We start from the raw sequence: 24,737 nt of genomic DNA, 5'->3' as shown, positions 1-24,737 counted from the left end.
CTAAGGCTTTTGGGTTGGTGATTGCGAACTCTAACTTTCCAAAGAGGGAGAGGCATTTGGTTACTTTTCAAAATGCGGTGGCGAAGACTCAGATTGACTATCTCCTCCTCAGGAGAGGTAACAGAGGACTGTGCAAGGATTGCAAGGTGATTCCGGGTGAGATACTCGCGATGCAACATAGTCTCTTGGTGATGGACGTTGGTATTATGTTAAATATGAGGAAAATGTCTACTCGAGGAAGTCCGAAAATCAGGTGGGGAGCCTTAACTAAGGATAAAGCCCAAGAGTTGGAGGGGCGGTTATCGGCTATGGGAGCTTGGATGAGCAGTGGTGACACGAGCACAATGTGGTCAGCGACAACAGACTGTATTAGGGAGGCTGCGAGAGAGGTGTTAGGAGTCTCGACGGGCGTCTCTGGTGGGCATAAAGGAGACTGGTGGTGGAATGAAGTGGTTCAAGGTAAAATGGAAGCTAAGAAGGCGGCGTACCTAAAGTTAGTGGAGAGCATAGATGAGAAGGAGAGGCGAGCATGGATGGAGAGGTATAAGACAACTAGGAAGGAGGCTAAGCTGGCGGTCACAGAGGCTAAGACTGCGGCTTATGGTCGTATGTATGAGGAACTGGGGAAAAAGGCGGGGAGAAGAAGTTATTCCGGCTGGCCAAGTTGAGAGAGAGGAAGGCTCGGGATTTGGACCGAGTGAGATGCATCAAGGACGAAGATGGTAGAGTATTAATGGAAGATGCCCAGATTAAGAGGAGATGGCAGACTTACTTTCATAAACTTCTGAATGAAGAAGGGGATCAGGATATTGTGCTAGGCGAATTGGAGCATTCCGAGAGTCACCGTGACTTTGGGTACTGCAGGTATATCGAGGTTGATGAGGTCATGAAAACTATGCGTAAGATGAGTAGGGGCAGAGCGACCGGGCCAAACGAGATTCCAGTGGAATTTTGGAAGTGTGTGGGGAGAGCAGGTTTGGAGTGGTTGACTAGGTTGTTTAATGTTATTTTTAAGGCGAAGAGGATGCCGGATGAGTAAAAGTGGAGTACGGTAGTCCCATTGTATAAGAACAAAGGTGATATCCAGAGTTGTAACAATTATAGGGGTATCAAATTATTGAGTCATACCATAAAAGTGTGGGAGAGGGTGGTTGAAGTGAGGATGAGGATGACAGTGTCTGTATCCGACAACCAGTTCGGGTTCATGCCAGGTCGTTCGACTACAGAAGCTATACACCTTGTTAGGAGGTTGGTGGAACTGTACAGAGAGAGGAAGAAAGATCTACACATGGTGTTTATTGACCTAGAGAAAGCGTATGACAAGGTTCCTAGAGAAGTTCTCTGGAGATGCCTGGAGGCAAAAGGTGTGTCGGTTCCCTACATTATGGCGATTAAGGACATGTATGATGGAGCTAAGACTCAGGTTAGGACAGTAGGAGGCGACTCTAAGCATTTTTTGGTTGTAATGGGGTTACACCAAGGTTTTGCGCTCAGTCCGTTCTTATTCGTCCTGGTGATCGACGCGTTAACACACCATATTCAAGGGGAGGTGCTATGGTACATGCTATTCGCCGATAACATAGTTCTGATTGATGAGTCGCGAGCCGGTGTTAACGAGAGGCTAGAGTTTTGGAGACAGGCTCTTGAGTCTAAGGGTTTCAAGCTAAGCAGGACAAAGACGGAATACCTGAAGTGTAAATTCAGCGCTGAGCCAGGGGAAGTGGGCGTGAATGTGAGGCTTGAATCACAGGTCATCCCGAGTAGAGGCAGCTTCAAGTACCTTGGTTCGGTTATCCAGAGAGGAGGGGAGATCGACGAGGATGTCACACACCATATTGGGGTAGGATGGATGAAGTGGAGGTTAGCATCTGGAGTCCTGTGTGTCAAAAGAGTGCCACCAATACTCAAAGGTAAGTTCTATAAAGCGGTAGTTAGAGCGGCCATGTTATATGGGGCTGAGTGTTGGCCCGTTAAGAACTCACATATCCAGAAGATGAAAGTAGCAGAAATGAGGATGTTGAGGTGGACGTGCGGGCATACTAGGATAGATAAGATTAGGAATGATGTTATTCGGGAGAAGGTGCACGTGGCTCCCATTGATGACAAGATGCGGGAAGCGAGGCTTAGATGGTTCAGACTTGTTCAAAGGAGAAGCCCAGATACTCTGGTACGGAGGTGTGAGCAGCTGGTTGTGGAGGGCACGAGAAGAGGTAGAGGACAGCCTAAGAAGTAGTGGGGAGAGGTGATCAGACAGGATATGGCGAGGCTCCAGATTTCTGAGGACATAACACTTGATAGGAAGATATGGAGGTCGAGTATTAGAGTTGTAGGTTAGGATGTAGTTGAGTCTTGACTTATTTCGTACCATTGTGGGACTAGCCAGGTAGGATTTTTGTCTAAGATTGCTAGTGACAATATTGTATTTTACTAATTCGCTTTTCAGTGCATGTCCTATTTACTAACTATCGCTTTTGCTTTGTATCTTTCTTCTGCATTTCATGATGTTCCTATTTTTCATATGATTGTTGTGGTGATACTAATATTGTCTCCTTTTATCCTTTTGTCTTTTTATTTTCTTGAGCCGAGGGTCTTTCGGATATAATTTCTCTACTCCTTTGGGGTAGGGGTAAGGTATGCGTACACACTACCCTCCTCAGACCCCATTAGTGGAATTTTACTAGGTTGTTATTGTTATTATTGTCTATAGCTGTGCTTCACATAGGATTTGGTTGAAATTCTAGATTTTCCTTAGCTTTTTTTGTGCTATGAGAAGTTACTTCACTGTCTGGGTCACAATTTTCCCGTAATTTTCCTGTGCTATAGGTAGTTACTTCATTGTCTCGGTTACGATTTTTCTTTTATTTCTTCAGTAATTGCCTTTTAGCTGCATTATTGCTCAAATCACCTCTATTTTTCACACTTGACTTCCTACATAACAAATTTCAAATATTAAGCTCAATTGGTCATATTTTAACCTTCAAAACACTTAAAAATACATCAAAGTATGGGTAAAATATATCAGGTTACATGTAAATTTGGCATATTATCAAAGTACTCGACAATCACAATAGATGATTTTGAAACATATAGTTTTCGATTTATAGGAGGAAGAGATCAAGGACAGAACAGGTCCCACTAGGCGTGCTAATTTATTTGCATTTCACAATATGAAAAATAAAGTGCAAGAAGAATAATTTTATTGATGAATCTTTGCGGGTACAATTCTATTTATTCCGTTGATTATTCCTCCGAAATATTTTTAATGATTCGAGGGCTGGAGTAGCGTGTTTCTCGAACGTATGATGATGTAGACTTCCTTGGATTTATTTGATATCCATGAAAGTATGTTGTGGATCTTCTTGAAGTATTTGATTATCAAGAATTATTCGACCACATCTTGATCTCTTTGTGAGTATACGTGAGTTTATGGGATTTTCGATATGAACTCCATTTTTTCAAGATGTTTTTTTTAAGGGAGTATGTAACTCTTTTTATAGGAGTGGCCTAGTGTTAGGGTAGAATATCCTCCAAGTTAGGGTTTTGGTAGAGTAGCCTCCAAGCAACCCTAATACACTACTATAATTTCATTAGTAGTCTTGTAATGTCTTGAATTTAGGTTTTAGCCAAAATTTCGTATGAGCTTGCTCCGTTAAAATTTCGATGTCTACAAAACTTTTTCAATTTTTTTTTGCAAAAATAGTGCAATACTTTTTCTTTTCTAGCATTTGTTGAGAAACAATTTCTACATAAAAAAATAACACTTTTTTTAATTTATAAAATGCACAATTAGACATAAAGTACCCACTATAATTAAAGAGACAATACTTTAGGACAAAAGGTATTTTTTATAGATCCTCTCTAGCGTGACTCAAACTCAGGACCTAACGGCCGTGAGTGGAGGTGCTTTACCAACTGAGCAAGCCTCACTTGTCCATTAAAGAGTATTACATATCAAGAAAGATTACTTATAGTATTATAGGATAAACGGGCTAAACACGTGTGAGGTTAGAGCATGAGCTAAAATTACGAGTTCGCATATGGATCGTATGAAATGTCTCAATTATTATTCTAAAGTTATGTTTTTTAAATAAACTTAGGTCTCGCTTGTTTGCACTTAATTACATGAATGTCTAAATCTTAATCATTCAGACCTCAGTCATTAGGTGCATTTGTTTATTAGATATGCAATTTAATCATTCAGATCTTAACCATTTAGGTTTTTTTTAAAATAAAATTTTTACAACCATTTAATGGGACTGGATAGGGTCTTAATATCATGAAGATGTTATACATTCAAGAATTTTTATAAAAATAATATTTCACTATTACTCCTACACTTTTACCACTAATCACCATCACAGCTGCTACCGTTGTCTAGATTACCACCACTCATTAGCCCACCACCCATTACCACCATCCTCGGCCAAAAATACCACTGGTACCAAGCATGAATGTCAGTTTTCACTACCATTAGCTATCATTTACAACCATCACTGCCAACCACCATTACCACAATAATTACCAATCACCGCTATCAACCCATATATGTCATTCGTCAAGTCACTGTTATCAGCCGCCACCGCCACCATCAAATACCACTGTTAATTACTACTGTCATCCACCATATATCACTCATAATCACCACTATGAACCACCACCACCACCAACTGCTACCCAGTTGACACCCACAACCACCAATGTTCCCAATCATCACCACCAACCACCATATATTTTTTTAAAAATAATTTATTTCTACAGTGTTAGATTAATTAGTACTATTTAATTTGAATTTATATTTATTACTGTTTAATAAAGACAATATTTACACATTCGAGCGTAGAGAAAACAAAGAGTATTAATTATTTAATATTCAGATCTCTAATATAATATCTTAATATTCAGATATTTATTTAAATTTAGATATTTTAATTTTAATACATATATTAATATTCATTTGTATAGTTAGATTTAGACGCATTAATCTTGATAAAAATAAATGAGGCGTTAGTATGCTTGAAACATTTGCATTTGTTCAATTAACATCTAATAAAACCACCTGGGATGTCCATTTGATAACTTCATGGTGAACCATGAATATTTGTACTATCTGCAGAAAGTGTTGTACTAAGATTCTATCTTGCAGATTTTTCTTTCCTTTCTTCTTTTCAAAATACACTCTTCTTTGTTCAGTGTTATCAGTGGAGGCAAGAAAATATGCAGGGGTGCGCAGCTCTTTCCTGTTCTTCAAACGCCATCTCTTCTGCTCCAGTTGGTCTCTTCTTTACTCAAACACTAACACTTCCCTTTCGAAATCAAAGCATTGGGCATTTGACAAACCCATCTTCTTTTCCTGCTCAATCAAGCTTCAAGATTTTCCATGTTCGCCAAAGCACCCTCCCTTTGCGTCACTGCACTGGTAAATTCTCCTTCTCATTAAAGTTTCAATCTTTTTTGGTTATTGAGCTTCAACTCATAATTCTTATATTTTTTTCTGACTTTTTCCTAACTGGGTTTCTGCACTGAATTTGCGTGCTTTCTCTGAAGAGTTTTTCTTTAATTCAACCTGCTGTTCTAGTTTGTGGTAATGAAACATGTTTCTTTATGACAATCGTACTCTATCGAGGATTATTTTTCTAGAACTGAGCAAAACCTGGAATTTTGTGTCATTTTGTATTGTCTGAACTATTCGCTCGACACTGGTTAATCTTTAGTTGTATTGTCTGTAAGTATATTTTGTATATTCTTAAGTATGATATGTTGTTACCCTAACCTTATGCAGGTGCGAGGCAATATTTAAATTTGTTAATCCAATTACAAGTTTCTTGCTTCAAGTCAAACACAGAATATAAAAAATTTACATATGATATTCAGTTATCTAGGAAGGATATCAGCTTATGTTAGTGTATGCTGTCTAATTAAATTTTCTTTTTCATCATGATAATACCAATTCATCTGAATTTGTTATCGTCTGTGGAGTCGGTGCAATGATTGTCAAGCATCTAAATTGGGCTAGAGTATCAAAGTAGTCTCACTCATGAGAAAGATTATGAACAGTTTTTATAAAATCACACAGCTCTCAAGTAAACACCTTTTTATGTCTGTCGCATTTCAGCTACCGAGGAGATCTTGGAGACTAGTGAAACAGAGGGAGTCTTTGTTGAAACTGGGTACATATATAGTGTTCATGGGCTTCAAGGAGAGGTTCGGGTAAAGGCCGAGACTGATTTTCCTGAATTGCGATTTTCCAAGGTAGAACTATCAGAAACTTAATAGTGGGGCTGAATTCTTGTTTTGGCTTGCCATGTTATATCCTTTGTATGAAATCACTATTAATTCAGCCAGGAAGGCGATGGTTGAGGCAGCAAGTTTCAGGGAGAGAGATGGTTCAAGAAATCGAACTAGTGGAGGGAAGAGGTCATCCAGGACAGAAGAGTTGGATACTTAGATTCCATGAAATCAACACAGTAGAGCAGGTGATGTCAGTGTAACGATGTAATAACATTGCGTTTTCATGACCCCCACTATTTTGTTTTACCTCATGCACCATGTGCCTTATCTTTTCGTTTATGATGAACCAATTCTGAATCATGCATGTTCAAATCACACTATGTCATTTAAAACAAGTGGCAATGTCATGTATACTAAAGGTGAAGAACTTTATATGGCACTATTATAAAATGGACGATGTTTGGCTCATCTTTTGTCAACCAATGACAATTGTTGCTAGCCTAGTAAATGGCAGCTTACTACAATCTCATGCCAGTCTTGTGTATTTTCTGAGGCATATTTTGGAAATGGACTTACTTTTAACCCTTGGGCATAAAAGTTTGATATATCTTGTTTTTCCAATTTTCCTCAGGCTCAAAAACTTGTTGGGTCGACTGTACTAGTGAAGGACGAAGATAGACCAGTCTTGGAAGAAGGTGAATATTACACCCGTGACCTTGTTGGGATGAGAGTTTTTCTAAAGGTTTGTGTTCCAAGGCATCAATCTGAGTTTCGCCAAAAGTAGATGTTTCTTTAGTTTAATTTCTATTGGAGGTGAGTCGTACTTAGAAGGAATTTTCTAATATGTGCTCCAGGAAACTAGAGAACCAGTGGGAACTGTTATTAATGTTTTCAACAGTGGAGCTAGTGATCTCCTACATGTTGAGCTTGACTCGAATATTAGTCTATCAGATCGAAATGGAAAGCCAAGGCTGGAAGGAGGGGCATCTGGTCCGCTTGTATGGGTTCCTTTTGTTGAAGCAATTGTTCCAACTGTTGATTTGAGTAAAAGGGAAATGTTGATTACACCTCCTAAAGGTCTTCTAGAGCTAAATATCCGTACTGATGAGAGGTCCAAGAAAGAGAGGCGACAGCTTGTGAGTTGCTTCTTTTTCACTATTTTGCCAGAATTTATTATATCGACACATGCTGTTACAGGGTTCTCTATTTACTTGCATCATATGCAATTATATCTAATCTTGTCCAGCACTGTTTAGCCGATTCATCTTAGCATCTGCATTTCTATGACACTCTTCCTATAAGTATATTGGACATCTGAGGCGTACCATTTACTCAATTGCTGGCCTAACAGCATATAGAACTTTGTGTTTCATTTTAGTTATCTTGTAATCACACATCCCATATCTCTCATCCATTTCAGTCATCCTATTTCAATTCTGTATTACGTTTTCGGCCATCTTGTTAGGCACCAATCTCACTTCACCTTTTTTCTTCTTATGTAGCTAAACTTGCAGTGCATATTTCCGGTCTTTATCTCTTCTTATCCTAAAAACCTTACTCAATGGAGTGCTCCTCCACACCTTCGGCTTTCGGTTGACTCATTCGCTAGTTTGATATATGAACACATCTATAAATAACACTTTTTGTACAAAGAGAAGTACAGATGATTGGTTCACTTGTTAGAAGATAGTACTTGCACCATCTATTCACATCGTGAATAGTTTTTGATGCCTCATTGGTGTGAATCAATAAGGAATTTGATTATCAAAAAATAACATGCACCATGATAGGTTCTCTAACATCTAAGGGTCGTTTGGTATGAGGTATAAGGTGGGATAAGATGTAGGTTGAAGGTATATACCGCCAATCAAACAAGGTATAAATTTAATCCCAGACTTAATCCAGGGTATCCCATCTTATCCCACCTTATCCTATCAAATGTGGGATTATTTTATCCCATCTCTCATGTGGTATAAATTAGTCCCGGGATTCTAATCCCGGGATAATTTAGTCCGCGTACCAAACGATCCCTAAAGTAATTGATTACCCACTTTTCTCGTAGATTGTGCATTTACTATCATGAATAGAACGGAGAAGGGTCAACAATGCCCTGAACTATTGAAAAAGGTCTAAACATATACTACATCCACCTATTGGACTAAAAATACCCCTCCATCTACCTTTTTTGTTCACTTATGCCCTTTGACCATTAGGTCAATGCTGAATTTGAAAAATAATTAATTAAATTCCACGTGGCAACTTCTTATTGGTCGAAATTAAAACATCTAACCTATTAGAAAAAACCCACCCATATCTATCCGTTTTTCGGACTAACCCACCCCAAACACTAACCTGACCCTAATAAAAAGTTCAAATAAAAAAAAGACGCCCCACTTCCATCTAACCCATAGATTTACATGTGTTCGCTGCAACTTCCATGGAGCTTTTGTTCCATGGAGTTTTGATAGAAGTGGGGCCTCTTTTTTTTAGTTGAACTTTTTGTTCGGGTCGGGTTATTGTTTGAAGCGGGTTAGTATGAAAAACTGGTAGATATGGGTTGGTCTTTCTAATGGGTTAGATGTTTTAATTTTGGCCAATAAGAAGTTGCCACGTGGAATTTAAATAATTATTATTTTTAATTCAGCATTGACCTAACGGTCAAAGGGCACAAGTGAACCAAAAAGGTGGATGGAGGGGTATTTTTAGCCCAATAGGTGAATGAAGGGTATTTTTAAACCTTTTCCAATAGTGTAGGAGCATTTTTAACCCTTTTCCGTTAATAAAATTCTTAAATCTGTTATCTGAGCTCAATGACACGGCAATTCTTGATGAGAGTTCACACTTAACTGCTCCAGATTAGTGCTGCTCATTTGAAAAGTGCCTCTAAAGTTGCTTTTCTCTCGGTGGTCATCTTTGATTGTCGCAGGTACTTCTATAGCATTGATCTAGCATTTTTGACACTGTTCATATTCTGCATTATTCAGGAATGGAAAGAGAGAAAAAAGTTTCAGAAACGCCTTATAGCAGCCAAGAAGAAATTACATGAAATGGAACAAGATCATATTTTTCATGGTTTTAGATACGGCGAGAAAAGCCAAAGGAGCTTCCTTGCAGACCAGATAGTTGATGTAAATTCAATGTTGCTTCAGCATGCGTTGCAGAATATTAAGATGCCATATAAGAGGTGCAGCTTTTAGTTTATTTCCTATAATTTGGAATTAGATACTTGTTGACCTGCTAAAGTGTGCGTCATGCAAGCTTTAAGTAGGCTAACTGATCTTTTACCCCGACATCTCATATCCTAAATGTTAAGTACAAATGCATTGAAGAAAGTTGGCTAGGTTCATTTACCTGATATTGATTTTCATACATAATGCATGGTCTCATCTCATGATCATACTCATTCTTATTCCTTTTCTTTTTTTTTTTTTTTTTGGGGGGGGGGGGTTACTATAATTTGCCTTGACAAATTCGACAATTTTGTTCTTGCTGCAGATGGAGCTTTCCAGACTTTGTTAATGCTTTAGAAGTTTCAAATACATTTAAAATATCAAAAGAATTCCTTTCTAAAGAAAATGTGGAACATTCCAACATTGGTTCTAAAGTGCAAGAGCAGGGTCGCGGCCTCATATCTTGCGGCAAGGTTGCCATTGTTTTAGCTTTGGGAGAAATGCTTGGAAGGTCTTCTATTCCTGAGCCTGTTGGCTCTCATAATAATGACATTGCCTATCTGCATATCAAGGCATTGGTAGATGACAGCCTCAGACTGCTAAAGGTGGTCAGGCATTGGTAGATGACAGCCTCAGACTGCTCAAGGTGGTCCTTCCTTCAGTAGTAGACTAGAGTCGGCATATTGTTTTGTAAATTTAATTCACCAGAATGCTCTCTCCCATATGGCCATTCAGGATTGAAGTAGTTGCCAGTGACTCACTTCATTCCCTGCAGCCCATTTGGGGCAAGTAATATTATGCCTTTTCTGCTATGTTTACTTTGTATACATGCAGGTGTAATTCACACGTTAGTTGCATGTCCCTTTTGTTTAGTTTTGGATATTCTCATGATGCAGGGAGATTACTTGTCTTGTTGGAGATAGTTATTTTGAACACATGATTTGATTGATTTCTTTGTCAATTGCAGACGGAGGACCTGCTGTCTGTACCTCTTATATTGGTGTGTCCCGCTGAATCTATTGAATATCTCAAACAATTGTTCATGGATCATGACTACTTCTCTTTCAACTCCGAGAAGGTAGATGCATATCTTTGCTACGTAATTAGTTACATGCCAGATAGAAAGCTTGTACAGAATTATCTTATAAGGAGCTTAAATCACATACATCCATCATATCTTTTTTGTGAAAGTTTCACTCATTCAGTCATGCTTCAAAACAGGTATAGCAACTCTAAACAATATCGGTGCAGCTATACTTCTTCTAAGTCGTATGTATGACCTGCAGTTGTGAAAAGAGTGTCATGTTATGGCCTAATCATGTTGCATCTCCTGATTCTAGATAATCCCGTACACTGGGCCAAATAAAGCAAAGACCAAATCATTCTCATTTACTTCCGAGGGAAGTTCTACGGCATGATTATAGCCAGTGTTTTAGACTTTAAACTATTATCTCTATGAAAAAGTGGACGAGTTTCTCCATTTTATTGGGTATTGGAGCTAATTCTGGAAATGGTTAATTTTGGTAGGTCGGAACAATTTCTGAGATAAGAGTATTTAACAGCTGTGTAGCTACAGTTTTCTTCGCTTTATTTTTGAATTGTTTGATGTAAACTACATTCATTTTCTCTTTTGCGGGAAGAAAATTTTATCATCATTATTGACCTGATAACAGGTCTACCAGCATGCAATTTCTTAGTTTCTACTCCTGTTGTGTCATTCACAGGTTTGGTTCTTGGAAGAAGAGAAACTCCCCGTCGTCACTGCGTCACAGGAAGAAGAAAGCAAACATAAAATTTTGATGAAATCACCTTGGGAGATACTCCAACAACCAGCTGGATCAGGAGGAATTGTTACTTTGCTCTCAGCACATAACCTACTAGAGCATTTACATGTGATGGGCGTGGAGTATATTCAGGTCAGAGTTCAGATATTGGCTAGTTGTAGACTTGTGCATTTTACTTCTGGCTAAGTGCAATTGGCGTCTTAAATATCATGTATTAGCGCCTCTTTCTTGTACTTCTAGATCTGTCTTAAATAGTATGTCAACTCTTTCTTGTCCCCTTGTTTTAATTGGTATTATCAGAGGAATCGTATGGGCTGTGAATCTGTGTAACTAATTGGTGCTCAATACAGGTCTGTTCTGGCAATCAAGATTGCATAAATGGCGAGATGCTACTTGGTTTTACTAAGTCTCGTGAAGCCAATGCGGGGATCCAAGTCTTCAGGGATGCTGGCTACTCGGAAGAACGCTTCAACATGGTATTTTCCATTGATTTTGCAAAGAAGTTGACTAAGAAGATCGACAAACTTCAATTTGAAGCCATTTTAAAGCCAAATCAGTATGTGGAGATGGTAGATAAAGACTGGGTTGATGTTATCCCCTCCTCACCCAACTCATATGAGTTTCATTCTTCAATTTATAGCTGCTTGAACGCTTGTCCTCCTAGTAAAATTTGTTTTATAGACATTACTGCATGATATCGATATTTGTATACATGTATATGACTCCCAACTTACCTGCAAAAGCATAGAAAATCTTTTAGTAGCACGAGACGAGTATCTTCGCACCCATCAATCAGTTGGTATTGAGCATCAAATTTGACCCGATTTCCTATCAACAAACATTCAGTGGGCTATCATCAATGGTGATGATGGCTAATATTTCTCATTTGCTGTTCATCGATTCTTTGTGACGGCATTAATTTTGCTGGTTGGAGTTAAAGCACTTTTGGGAGTGGGGAAGAACTGGTTTTACAAATGTTAGCAGAAGAAAAAGCAAGATTATAGTAAGGGGTCGTTTGTTAGGATATATTAGCTTTGATATTATTAATCCCTTGTTTGGAAGTGTTTTTCAAACCTATGTATAACTAATATATACCATTTTCAATATTATTCTTATACATAGCAAACCATGACATTAGCAATACCATGGTTATTAATACATGGATAAGCATGTATAAAGACTGAACTATCCTTTCAATACCTTTTCCAATATTTTTTGGAGGGTATTTTTGTAAATAAATATTTTTTAAAAAAAATTATGCTATGCATGTTATTTTTATACACTAATAATCTTAACATAATTAATCCAAGCATTACTAATTTTAACATTACTATTATATCATACTAGTACTTCAAATTGGTGAAATCAAACTAGTGAACGTTTTGATGGAAGACTGTTATCAGAACTAATAAGTCTGCTACGATGAGAGGGAACACTTGCAGCATCAATCATTTAGAAGTCCAATAATAAAGTTTTAAATTACTAATTTCCTTGAATATTGTACTTGAGCTTCATTTAACAAAATGGAAATTCTTTTCTGATGTAATTCTTTCAGTTGGTTAATAAAATCCTTCATTTACCCCCAAAAAAAACATAATGGAAAATTTCATCGTTTGAAGTTTGAACCCTTGTAAAGTGGACTAAAAATACAATATAATATTAAATAACATTGAGCGTGAGGTATTATTAACTTGTCGAATTGGTAGTGCAAATAACCGGGTGATTGACACATCTGCCTTTTAAGACCAAAATAATCTCAAAGAAAAAAAAATAATACAGAAAGAAAATAAAAAGTGCATCTAGCAAAAACTTACTCTTACATGCGTTAAATTTCGTTGAACTTTAAGATCATTAATCACTAATCATTTGAAGGTTTATACCTTATTAAAGTTGTATACGAGTGAAACCGGACCCATGAGACGGTCCGGTTTCTGATAAAATAAATCGAGTGAGGGACGTGATGGCAAGGAGTCGGAATCAAGGTAAGGGACTCATCGAGACAAGTTCTTGGGGCACGATGCCCGCCTTCGAGACTATCGGGGTCGTGACCCCGGTATCGGTCCAAATCTTAAAAGACTTCAGGGAACATTATCGAGCACTCGAACATGATTAACATGAGGTCGTGATATCCGTGACCAGCCGGGTATCGCGGTGTGGATCTCGGCACGTACCGGCGAAAATCCGGTGATTAGTTAAACGAAAGATTTTTTACCTTTTATAGAATTTAACCTAGAGTAGGACTCCCCTACTATATAAATAGGGTTTCATTATTCATTGAGTACATTGTAACACGCATACCAAGTCAATATACTATTATTTTTTCTTGCTGACCAGTGTTTCATTATTATAAGCCCGGGATTGAAGACGGATACCTCATTGAGGCTGTCTCGAGTCCAGAATCACCCCTCCCCCTTATTTTCAAGCGGTTTGATAATCTATAATATCTCTTATCTGTTTATTCTAGCAATCTTTACCGTTTGTATTGAATAAATCCACGTATCCTTAAAACTACTTACAAATTTAATTGTATCCATTTTTTAGGGTAAACAATATGGCACCCACAGTGGGGCTAAGGATAATAATGGTAATTTGATACAAATTTCCATAACACACCCTATTTTATAATTGTTCTTTGAAGTGTCTTTAATTTCAGGTCAAAGTTTAAAATGTCGAACTCCCAATCTGCCCCTCTAAACGTGGATCCTGAGTCCGTTCACCATGGCGAGAACAACAATATGGTACCCAGTAACGAGGTGCCCCATGTTGATCCCAATGGAGTTTCGGCCGCGGACCCAATCAATGCCAACTCACATGTGGCCATCAATGCGAATTTGCCTACCGATCCTGAGAACAACGTCTGCAGGGGATTCCGATTGGTAGCCCAAAATACACACAACGGTGAAGGAGATGGGATCAATTTGTAAGTGATCTTCGAAATGTTACAGGCTCAACAAGTAGCGATAGCCTAGCTGCAGAACCAAAGCCGCACCCCCTGTAGAGTTAAGCCCGAGTCGTCCCGGGAAATCACTCGCAGAAACGAACCAGTCACGGAGAGGCCGAGTGAAGCTGAACCCGGGACTAACCCCGAGATCATAAAAATGCTCGAGGAACTGAAAAAATGGGTAGAATCGGGAGAAAAGAAAATTGAAGCCAATGACAAAAAGGTGGAAACCCACAATTCCAGAGTCGACCAAATCCCAAGAGCACCACCGATATTGAAGGGCCTGGATTCCAAGAAGTTTGTTCAAAAACCTTTTCCTCCGAGAAGTTCTGCATGCCTGATATTCCTAAGTACATCAGAACAACTAACCCAAATGAGCATGTGACCTCCTACACGTGCGCCATCAAAGGGAACAACTTGGAGGATGATGAGATCGAGTTTGTCCTGCAAAAAAAGTTCGGGGAAACTTTGTCAAAGGGAGTTATGATATGGTATCACAACTTACCCCCTAATTCTATTGACTCGTTTGCTATGCTTGCAGACTTCTTCGTGAAAGCACACGCCGGGGGCATCAAGGTCGAGACCAGGAAGTCAGACCTTTTCAAAGCGAAACAGAGAGATAATGAGATGCTTAGGGAATTCGTGTCCCGGTTTCAAATGGAATGAATGGACCTGCCTCCGGTCGCAGACGATTGGGCCGTTCAGGCCTTCACCCAGGGACTCAATACTCAAAGCGCATTGGCTTCACAGCAGTTGAAGCAAAATCTAATAGAATATCCGGCTATAACTTGGGCCGACGTACATAGCCGGTATCAATCAAAACTTAGGGTCGAAGATGATCAGCTTGGGGCCCCTTCCAGATCCGTTTATCCCGTCAAAGCTATTGACAGATCCAAAAGAGACATTGATCGTGAACCACGATCAAATAGGGACCGGTATCAACCATACAATGGAGACCGAATAGGTAATAGGTGTAGGCAAAACCCTATGAGAAGTGAAAAGAGAAGCAATCAAGGTCAAAATAACTGGGGATTCATGAGCAGAGGCGGTTTCGACAAGCCCATCGGGCCTAAGGAAGCGTCGAAGTTATCAGAGTACAACTTCAACGGCGATGTTGCTGCCATCGTATCTGTCATCGGACGCATCAATGACACCAAGTGGCCTCGACCTTTACAATCTAATCCAACCCAAATGGACCCCAACCTAATGTGTAAATACCATGGCACTCACAATCACAGAACTGAAGATTGCCGACAATTGAGAGAGGAAGTAGCCCGATTATTCAACAACAGACATCTCCGAGAGTTCCTGAGCGATCGAGCCAAAAACCATTTCAGGAATAGGGACTCTAATAAGCAGATAGAGCAGGAGAAACCTTAGTACGTCATTAACATGATCATCGGTGGGGTCGACATCCCCAGGGGCCAATGTTAAAGCGCACCAAAGTATCTATCACAAGGGAAAAACGGACTCGAGCTTACGTGCCAGAAGGAACCTTATCTTTCAACGACGAGGACGCTGAAGGCATCGTGCAGTCACACAACGATGCACTGGTAGTATTTGTACTCATAAATAAATCTTGAGTTAAGCGTGTGTTAATTGATCCAGGTAGCTCGGCCAATATCATCAGATCGAGAGTCGTAGAGCAGATGGGTCTACAAGACCAAATTGTGCCTCCAGTCCGAGTTCTAAACGGATTCAACATGGCATGTGAGACCACCAAATGAGAGATAACATTACCAGTGAACACCGCCGTAACCATCCAGGAAGCAAAGTTCTACGTGATCGAAGGAGATATGAGATATAATGCTCTGTTCGGGAGGTCGTGGATTCACAACATGAGGGCAGTGCCCTCGACACTGCACCAGGTGTTGAAATTCCCAATGCCAAGAGGGATTAAAACAATTTACGGAGAACAAACCGGTCGCAAATGAGATGTTTACGGTTGACGAGGTGGTCTCGATATCCGCACTTTTGACACCAAAGGGTCCGATATCGGTCACCAAAGAAGAGGACAAAAAGCAATCACTGATGCCTGCCTCGACAGAACCAGAAAGACAGGGGAAGGGTGAGGATGACGCCTGCGGAGTTCCCAGGTTTTTCATAGCCCCCGACGATTTCGACGCCACCAAATCAACGGTCGAGGAATTGGATCAAGTCAGACTGATCAAGCACCTCCTCGATCGCAAGGCACAGGGTTAAGTCCCGAGCTTAGGAAAAAACTCATTAAGTTTCTTATAGCTAACATAGATTGTTTCGCTTGGCCCCACCTTGACATGACAGGGATCCCGCCGAAAATAACTACTCACAAGCTGAGCTTGGATCCGAAGTTCCACCCGGTCAAACAGAAAAGGAGGCCTCATTTCGAACACCAAGTCAAGCATGCATTCATCAAAGACGGGGTATCGAAACTCCTTAAAATAAGATCTATTCGGGAGGTTAAGTACCCGGATTGGTTAGAAAGTGTAGTGGTAGTCCCTAAAATGGGGAATAAATGAAGAATGTGTGTAGACTACAAAGACTTGAATAAGGCATGCCCCAATGACTCTTTATCTTTGCCCAACATCGATCGCATGATCGATGCCACGACCGACCACGAGTTCCTCAATTTTCTCGATGCCTATTTTGGGTACAACCAAATTCGGATGGACCCGAGCGACCATGAAAAAACGTCCTTCATTACTAAGTACGACACCTGCTGTTATAACGTAATGCCATTCGGACTAAAAAAACGCCGGTGCCACTTACCAACGCATAGTAAATCGGATGTTCGAAGAGCAAATAGGAAAATCAATGGAGGTTTACATTGATGATATATTAGTTAAGTCCCTACGAGCAGAGGACTATTTGAAACATTTGCAAGAAACCTTCAACATATTAAAGAAATACAATATGAAGCTGAATCCGGAGAAATGCGCATTCGGAGTCGGGTCCGGGAAATTTCTCGAATTTATGGTCTCTAATTGGGGAATCGAGATCAATTCCGATAAAATCAAGTCCATAGAGGGCATTACCGTGGTGGACAATGTCAAGGTCGTTCAAAGGTTAACCGGGCGCATAGCCGCTTTGGGCCGATTCATTTCAAGGTCCTCCGACAAGAGCCATCTGTTCTTCTCGTTATTGAAGAAGAAGAAGAATTTCTCATGGAACCCGGAGTGTCAACAAACCTTGGAATAACTCAAGCGGTAACTTTCGAGCCCGCTTTTACTTCATACTCCAAATGCAGATGAACGGTTGTACATGTACTTAACGGTATCCGAGATAGCGGTAAGTGGAGTCCTAGTCCGGGAAGAGGAAGGTACGCAATTTCCTATCTACTATGTTAGCAGGACTTTAGGCGAGGCCCAGACTAGGTATCTTTACCTGGAAAAATTGGCGATCGCTTAACTAAACGCCTCTAGGAAGTTAAAAACGTATTTTCAATGTCATCCCATATGTGTCACGACTACTTACCCGTTGAGCAACATAATGCATAAACCCAAGCTCTGGGGACGATTGGCCAAATGGGCCGTGGAAATAAGTGGGTATAATATCGAATATCAGCCCCGAACCGCCATCAAATCTCAAATATTGGCAGACTTAGTGGCCGACTTCACGCCGGCCCTAATACCCGAGGTCGAGAAGGAATTGTTGTTGAACTCGTGGACCTCCTCCGAAATCTGGACTCTCTTTACAGATAGTGCCTCGAACGCGGAAGGTTCCGAACTTTGCATCGTGTTGAAGCCACCAACTGGTAATGTAGTTAGGTAATCTATTAGAACTGTAAAATTGACTAACAACGAGGCCGAGTATGAGCCCATGATTGCAGGTCTCGAACTGGCTAAAAGCCTGGGGGCCGAGGTGATTGAAGCTAAGTGTGATTCCCTCCTTGTGGTGAACCAAGTCAATGGAACGTTCGAAGTCAAAGAAGAACGAATGCGAAGGTACCTGGACGAAACTACAGGTGATGTTACATCGGTTCAACGAATGGACTTTGCAACATGTACCTCGGGATCAAAACAACGAAGTCGGGGCTCTTGCTAACTTAGGATCGTCGGTTGATGACGACGAATTAAACTTGAGAACGGGCGTACATCTCATGAAATCAATAGTGGAAGAAGGCAACGCCGAGATAAACTCGACAAGCTTAACCTAGGACTAGAGAAACAAGTATATAAATTACTTGAAGACCGGAAAACTATCCTCGGATCCGCTTTGCGCACAAAGGCGGCTAGGTTCATCTTGTCTAAAGAGAATACCTTATTCAGGAGAACGTTCGATGGCCCGCTCGCCATATATTTGGGACCGGGAGATACCGAATATGTTTTGAGGGAAGTTCACGAAGGCACCTGCGGGAACCATTCGGGTGCCGAATCGTTGGTTCGTGAGATAATCAGAGCCGACTACTACTAGATCGACATGGAAAAAGGCGCAAAGGAGTTCATGCGAAAATGCGACACATGTCAGAGGCATGCATCGATGATTCATTAGCCTGAGAGGTATTACATTCGGTCCTGTCACCCTGGCCATTCATGAAACGGGGAATGGACATCATTGGTCCCCTGCCATGGGCACCCGGTAAGGTTCAATTTATATTCTTTATGACTGACTATTTTTTAAAATGGGTAGAAACCCAAGCATTTGAGAAAGTCAGGGAGAAAGAAGTTATTGACTTCATTTGGGACCAGATAATATGCCGGTTCGGAATGCCTGCCGAGATCATGTGCGACAATGGGAAGTAGTTCATCGGCAGTAAAGTGAGTAAATTTTTCGAGGACCATAAGATCAAAAGGATCTTATCGACACCCTATCACCCTAGTGCGAACGGGCAGGCGGAATCTACGAACAAAACCATACTCCAAAATCTTAAGAAGAGGTTGACCGACGCCAAAAGAAAATGGAAAGAATTTTTGCCTGAAGTCCTGTGGGCGTATCATACGACCTCAAAATCTAGTATCGGGGCCACCTCGTTCTAGTTGGTCTATGGTGCCGAAGCGATAATACCGGTCGAAGGAGAAAAACCGATCCTGGAACTGTTGGACGAGAGGCGCGAGGTCGCCCTCGTCCAGTTGGCTGCCCATAAACAACAGATCGAAAGGTATTACAACCGGAGAGCCAACCTCCGACACTTCAATATCGAGGACTTAGTGTTAAGAAAAGTGACGCTAAACATCTGGAACCCAAACGAAGGTAAGATGGGACCGAATTGGGAAGGTCCGTATCGAATTATCGGTATCAACGATAAAGAATCATACAAGCTCAAATCAAGAAACGGTGAGCGACTACCGAACAACTGGAACATGACCCATTTAAAACGGTACTACTGCTAAGGTACGACCACATTCATTATTTTCTTTACATATATTACGAATTGAACTAACACTTGCAGGCAACAGCCAAAGAATGATGCGGTTATTAGGCCTGAAAGCACGCGTTGCACTCTTTTCCCCTTGAACCGGTTTTGTCCCAAATGAATTTTCCGGCAAGGTTTTTAATAAGGCAACAATAGACCGTGCTAACTTAGAATTGAAGACTGGATATGAACCGGAATTGAGGGTCACATCAACAGTATCTGAGCCCTCTTTACGATCGGCCTCGAATACTGGGGGTAATCACTATCGGTTAGTGATTTTAGCAAGGAAGGAAACTTTGTGCTCAAACAGTCTGGGCTTGGTGGATAGAATTTATTGCAATGGCCAAACAGTCAAATGAACCGTGTCCACATAGACCACTTAAGCCATAAAACGAAGTTTGTACACATTTGCAATCTTGTATGTTACGCACAGAAATGAAAGAAAGTTTCTATCTTGCAGATACATATTTTGTCTCCTAAAACTACTACATTTTGTTCCTTAAGGACATCGAGCCCAAGGGCCACCTCTATTCGGATCTAAGAGATTACCCCCACTCGAGGACTGTCGTCCAAGGCAAACTCAGATGGCTCGGGCTGTCGAAGTCCGGGGGCACAAAAACCTATTAGGCAGTGCCAGAACTTTAAAGGCTACGACCACCCCCACTCTGGGACTGTCGTCCTGGGCAAACTCGGATGGTTCGGGTATCGAAGCCTGGGGTAATAAGCCTATTGGGCAATACCCAAACTTAAAAGGCTACGGACATCCTAGAAACGGCTCGGAGACGTCCGAAACCCGTAACCAAAATATAAGGCCTTCAAAAATTCCAAACCAGTTTAAAGGCTACCCTCGGCAAAATTATAATATAAGAACTTCTAAGTAAGCACTTTGGGGAAAACTTCCGGTCATACCAAGCCCCCGCGAGTTTTAAGCAAAATTACATCGAGAACAAGCCTTATTCGATACTCCGAATAAGACCTTATTACTCCGTGCTAAGGCATTTGAAATCTTTGCAATCATAAAGAAAAAGCCAAAAGAAACAAACTCGAAAATTGCTAAAGGGAAAAAATATATATATATATATATATATATATATATATATATATATATATATATATATATATATATATATATATAGAGAGAGAGAGAGAGAGAGAGAGAGAGATATTTACAAAGGCCAAACGGCCTCAAAAAAATATACAAAAATACAAAAACAAAGAAAATCTACAAGGCACTTAAGCCTGATCTTCACCGGAGCCCGCCTCGTCACCGGGACCATCGGAGTCTTCTCCACCCTCGGATTCGCCGGAACCCTCGGAGCCTTCCTCGTCCTCGGGATCTGCCAACTTCTTGGCCTCGGCCTCGAGCCTCTTAGCATTTTCGATCTCGATCGAAAGGTCGAAACCCCATGCATGAACTTCCTCGAGAGCCTCTCTTCGGGACTGCCACTTCAAGTATTCTACAGTGACTTTCAGGCGGTCCTGGGCTGCCTCAACGTCAACTCTGCACTGGGCCACCGTCTCTTCAACATCAACCCTGGTTATTTCCTCCGGTGACTTGGCCATTTTAAGCTCCTTGCGAAGGGTATCCCGTTCAACCACGGTCGAGCCCAGTTAAGACTGGAGGTCTTTGATTTTTTGGGACCGGGCGTCAGCTTTCTCCCTCGATGCTCGAAGTTGGACCTCAGCCGAGGTCAGCTGCTCCCGGGCAGTCTCCTTTTTTGAAGCCAATAGGTCCATTTTGCCCTTCCACTCTTCGGCCATGACCTTAACCTCGTCCATCTTGGCTCGAAGCTGGTCGATCCGATCAAGCTTCTGCTGGACCTGGGGGGTTTGACCGTTAGTCGCAATGCATAACTCGTCGTCACTAACTTCAAAGATCTTTACCTGTTCCACCACGGCGACATGTTCTTTCTGAGCCGCGTCCAGCTCAGCTCGGAGATTCCTGATTTCTCCTTCACGTTGCTCGCTGAGAAGCTTATACATGTCCCTCTTCTCATCAATCTCTTTGACCTCGGCCTCGAGCTGGCTAAGCTCATCCCGGTACTGGAGAAAGGTTTCATGGTGGAGCACCGAGGCCTGCAAAATGTGAAAAAAGGCATTAGAGTCATCAAAAATTAAATTCGAAGATAAAAGAGTGTGATAACACCTTACCCGGTTCAACGCATGTTGTGCTTCATTGAACAAGCATGGCGCATCCAACTCGTTCATTTTTGCCTGATCTTCTTCGGTTATCAGGCACCGGAGGTAGTAGCTACCCCCGAAAGGGGCAGAAAGAACCCAAGTATCCTCCAGGGCGGTGATAACAACTGATCGCTTCTGGCCAGGATCCGTGCTCGGAACGGGGAACCGGTTGATCAACCTTGGGCTCGAGTTCAGCCCACCAACCTCTGAGGATGGAATTTTCCTCGGCACCTCTAAGTCACCCAACTCGAAGAAGTATTCCAGGACGGTTAAGTCTACATCATCAAAGAAGCATCAGAGGGGATCGTCCGCTCCATGAGCCCCTTCATTGGATTGCTCCTTCGTCGCTCGGGCTTCATAGAACATGTGCTCGGTAAACGAGTGCGATCCCGAAATTTCTATAACACTGGGCGAGGCGGAGCCAGCGGCTCGAGAGGTTTCGACTCTCACCTCTGTACCAGCCTCGTGAATTTGAGGGGGATTAGCCCGCGTCGTTTCCCCCTCGGCTACCACCTGTTCCTTAAGAATAGACGGCTCGCATGCCACAAAAAGATCGTCCTCCTCGGGCTCGTCCTTGATCCGAAAGAGTGAATCCGAGTCAGGCACTCGGGATATGGAGCTTTCCATTGGCTTACGAGCCAACATTCTCCTTGGTTTCTTCTTCTTCGAGCTTGGGGAACTCGGGGCCCTCCTCATTTTCTTCTCTCCTGTTGTGGTTCCGGGTTGCCCCGAAGCAAAAGGATCAACGGGCAGGTCCTCGCCCCCTGCCAAGGGCCTAAGCTCAATAGTCTTAGGCAAGCCTACAAAAAAGAAGAGAAGCAAATAGGGCATAATGTTGAAAAAGAAAATCTAGTGTTACTTACTCGGAGAGAGGAATCTTACCGTGAGAACGGGCCTCCCAGCGGCCTTTCGATAGCTCGCGCCACGAGCGTTTGACATAAGGCATCTGCGAACAAATGCCTCTAATCCACTCCGTGAGCCGAGGGATGGCGTTTGGGACTCGAGCGAGGGCTGCACCACAGCAAACACCAATGAGAAAAGGGAAGATAAACCATAAAATCAACGTTTTAAAGGAGTTATACTTACATGATAAATTTCACTTCTCGGGGAACGGCCTCCACTCGTCAGGAATGAGGTCGGCGGTGCTCACCCGGACAAAGTGTCCTTGCCAACCCCGATCCCGGTCCTCGTCGATACTTGAAAATAGGGCTTTGCTGGCCCGACGTACAAGCTTTATCAGTCCCTCTGGAAGATTCGGGGGCTGTACAAGCGGAGTAGATGATCGATGGTAAACGTATATGAGTCGATTTTGTTCACAAATAATCGGAGGAGGATCACGATCCTCCACAACGATGGGTGGATTTGGCCGAGGCATACGTCGTACCTCATGCAAAAGTCCAAGATGACCGGATCTACCGGGCCTAATGTGAAGGGATAAGTGTAAACACTAGGATATCCCTCAACATGGGTAGTGATGTCGTCATCGGGCCCGTGAATCACTACATCCTTATCCGCCCAGCCGCAGTCCTTTTGAACTGCGGGAAGAATGTCCTCAGTAATGGAGCAGATGTACCGTGACACCGCCTCACATAGGCCTTGAACCGAAGAGGGCTTTTAGACCTTGAAGTCATCATTAACCAAACACCCCCTAGGGACGAACATTTTCAAAGAGGGCTCGGCTGCCGATTCCTCAGTGGTAGCGCCCGGAGCAGACCTCTCGAGGACGACCACATCAGGGGCGGTCTCCTCGACCTCAGTGGTCGGCTGCGTAGAAGAATGAGCATCTTTCTGGGGAACGGTCATGGAAGTGTTTGCCATTTTTATTTGGATAAAAAGGTTTGGAGGTATAAAGGAGAATGAGGAGATGGAGGGTGAGAACTTGCTAAGAAAATCAAGTACAAAGGCTTAAGTGAGGGGTAAAAGAAAGGTTGCAATTTGAACAACGAAAGTAAGAATATTGAAGAATGAAGGAAGGCAGTGATATCTTGAAAGATAGAAGGTAGAAGCTTGGTCAAAAGTAAAAAATGGACGAAAGAAGGGGTATTTATAGGGGCTTCGCGTAGTTTCGCATCTAGGAGCGGGCTGCCGACGACTGACACACGTTGGGGGTCATTATGACGTGACTGACGGGATGTTTCAGTTTCTTTGGTGTTTTGTGTCACAACGTGTTGGAGAAGAGATCGAAGAACTCATGTCGTTCCTCGTCATTTCCGTAAAACTCTCTTCGAGAAACGAGGGGACTATCTGTATACGGGTAAAACCGGACCCATGAGACGACCCGATTTCCGATAAAATAAATCGAGTGAAGGACGTGATGGCAATGAGCCAGAATCGAGGTAAGGGACTCATCGAGACAGGTTCCGGGGCACGATGCCCTCCCTCGAGAATATCGGGGCCGTGACCCCGGTATCAGTCCAAATCTTAAAAGACTTCAGGGAACATTATCGAGCAACCGAACATGATTAACAGGAGGCCGTGATATCCGTGACCAGTTAGGTATTGTGGCGTGGATCTCGGCACGTACCGACAGAAATCCGGTAATTAGTTAAAACAGAAGATTCTTTACCTTTTATGGAATTGTACCTAGAGTAGGACTCCCCTACTATATAAAGGGAAGTCTGATTATTCATTGAGAACATTGTAACACGCATACCAAGACAATATACTCTTATTTTTTCTGTTATTCAAAGCTCTTACGTTTGTTGATCAATGTTTCGTTATTATAAGCCCAGGATCGAAGACGGATACCTCATTGAGGCTGCCCTCGAGTTCAGAATCACCCCCCTTATTTTCAAGCGGTTTGATAATCTATAACATTTCTTATGTGTTTATTCTAGCAATCTTTACCATTTGTATTGAATAAATTCACGTATCCTTAAAAAAACCACTTACAAATATAATTGTTATCCATTTTTTAGGATAAGCAAAAGTATTAAAGTTACGTGCAACTTAAATATTAATTGACAAAGAATTGAATAATGGAGTTTATTGTAGTTGTTAGACCACACATGGTGTTTACACCAAACCATACTAATTCAAGACATGTTTTCACAAATATAATTATCACTAAACAATAGTTACTTAATACATCCTTTTACCTT

The 24,737-nt window shown here is 41.6% G+C and overlaps 2 protein-coding genes across 3 annotated transcripts; both read left to right on the top strand.

Moving 5' to 3' along the window:
- Window positions 1–308: 308 nt before the first annotated feature.
- Window positions 309–1,035, top strand: LOC142172097 (uncharacterized). Its single transcript, XM_075235870.1, has 2 exons — window positions 309–645; window positions 1,016–1,035. The coding sequence occupies exons 1-2, from the start codon at window positions 309–311 to the stop codon at window positions 1,033–1,035; spliced, it is 357 nt and encodes a 118-aa protein (XP_075091971.1).
- Window positions 1,036–5,080: 4,045 nt separating this feature from the next.
- Window positions 5,081–11,944, top strand: LOC107825588 (uncharacterized). Of its 2 annotated transcripts, none has more exons than XM_075235039.1 (10): window positions 5,081–5,416; window positions 6,113–6,249; window positions 6,343–6,473; window positions 6,860–6,970; window positions 7,083–7,364; window positions 9,213–9,412; window positions 9,724–10,003; window positions 10,366–10,476; window positions 11,123–11,314; window positions 11,533–11,944. In XM_075235039.1, exons 3-10 carry the CDS (start codon window positions 6,381–6,383, stop codon window positions 11,875–11,877), a joined length of 1,614 nt encoding a protein of 537 aa, XP_075091140.1. In that variant the 5' UTR covers window positions 5,081–5,416; window positions 6,113–6,249; window positions 6,343–6,380; the 3' UTR covers window positions 11,878–11,944. The 2 variants fall into 2 exon arrangements, with proteins under 2 accessions (XP_075091140.1, XP_016507946.2); XM_016652460.2 differs by having other exon boundaries at window positions 5,086–5,416; window positions 6,339–6,473.
- The last annotated feature ends 12,793 nt before the right edge of the window (window positions 11,945–24,737 follow it).

Source organism: Nicotiana tabacum, chromosome 17 (assembly GCF_000715075.1).
Source record: "Nicotiana tabacum cultivar K326 chromosome 17, ASM71507v2, whole genome shotgun sequence".
NCBI classification, from domain to species: Eukaryota; Viridiplantae; Streptophyta; class Magnoliopsida; order Solanales; family Solanaceae; genus Nicotiana; species Nicotiana tabacum.
The sequence above is the reverse complement of the archived record's forward strand: the minus strand, read 5'-3'. Positions and strand labels throughout refer to the sequence as shown.

What these genes read in the sequence shown, in the direction of transcription:
- LOC107825588 (XM_016652460.2), top strand. Translation starts at nt 5,215, where the DNA reads ATGCAGGGGTGCGCAGCTCTTTCCTGTTCTTCAAACGCCATCTCTTCT. An exon ending in AAATCAACACAGTAGAGCAG is followed by an intron (nt 6,474 to 6,859) that starts GTGATGTCAGTG and finishes AATTTTCCTCAG; the next exon opens with GCTCAAAAACTTGTTGGGTC. An exon ending in TCTCTTTCAACTCCGAGAAG is followed by an intron (nt 10,477 to 11,122) that starts GTAGATGCATAT and finishes TGTCATTCACAG; the next exon opens with GTTTGGTTCTTGGAAGAAGA.
- LOC142172097 (XM_075235870.1), top strand. Translation starts at nt 309, where the DNA reads ATGGGAGCTTGGATGAGCAGTGGTGACACGAGCACAATGTGGTCAGCG. An exon ending in GAAAAAGGCGGGGAGAAGAA is followed by an intron (nt 646 to 1,015) that starts GTTATTCCGGCT and finishes GTTATTTTTAAG; the next exon opens with GCGAAGAGGATGCCGGATGA.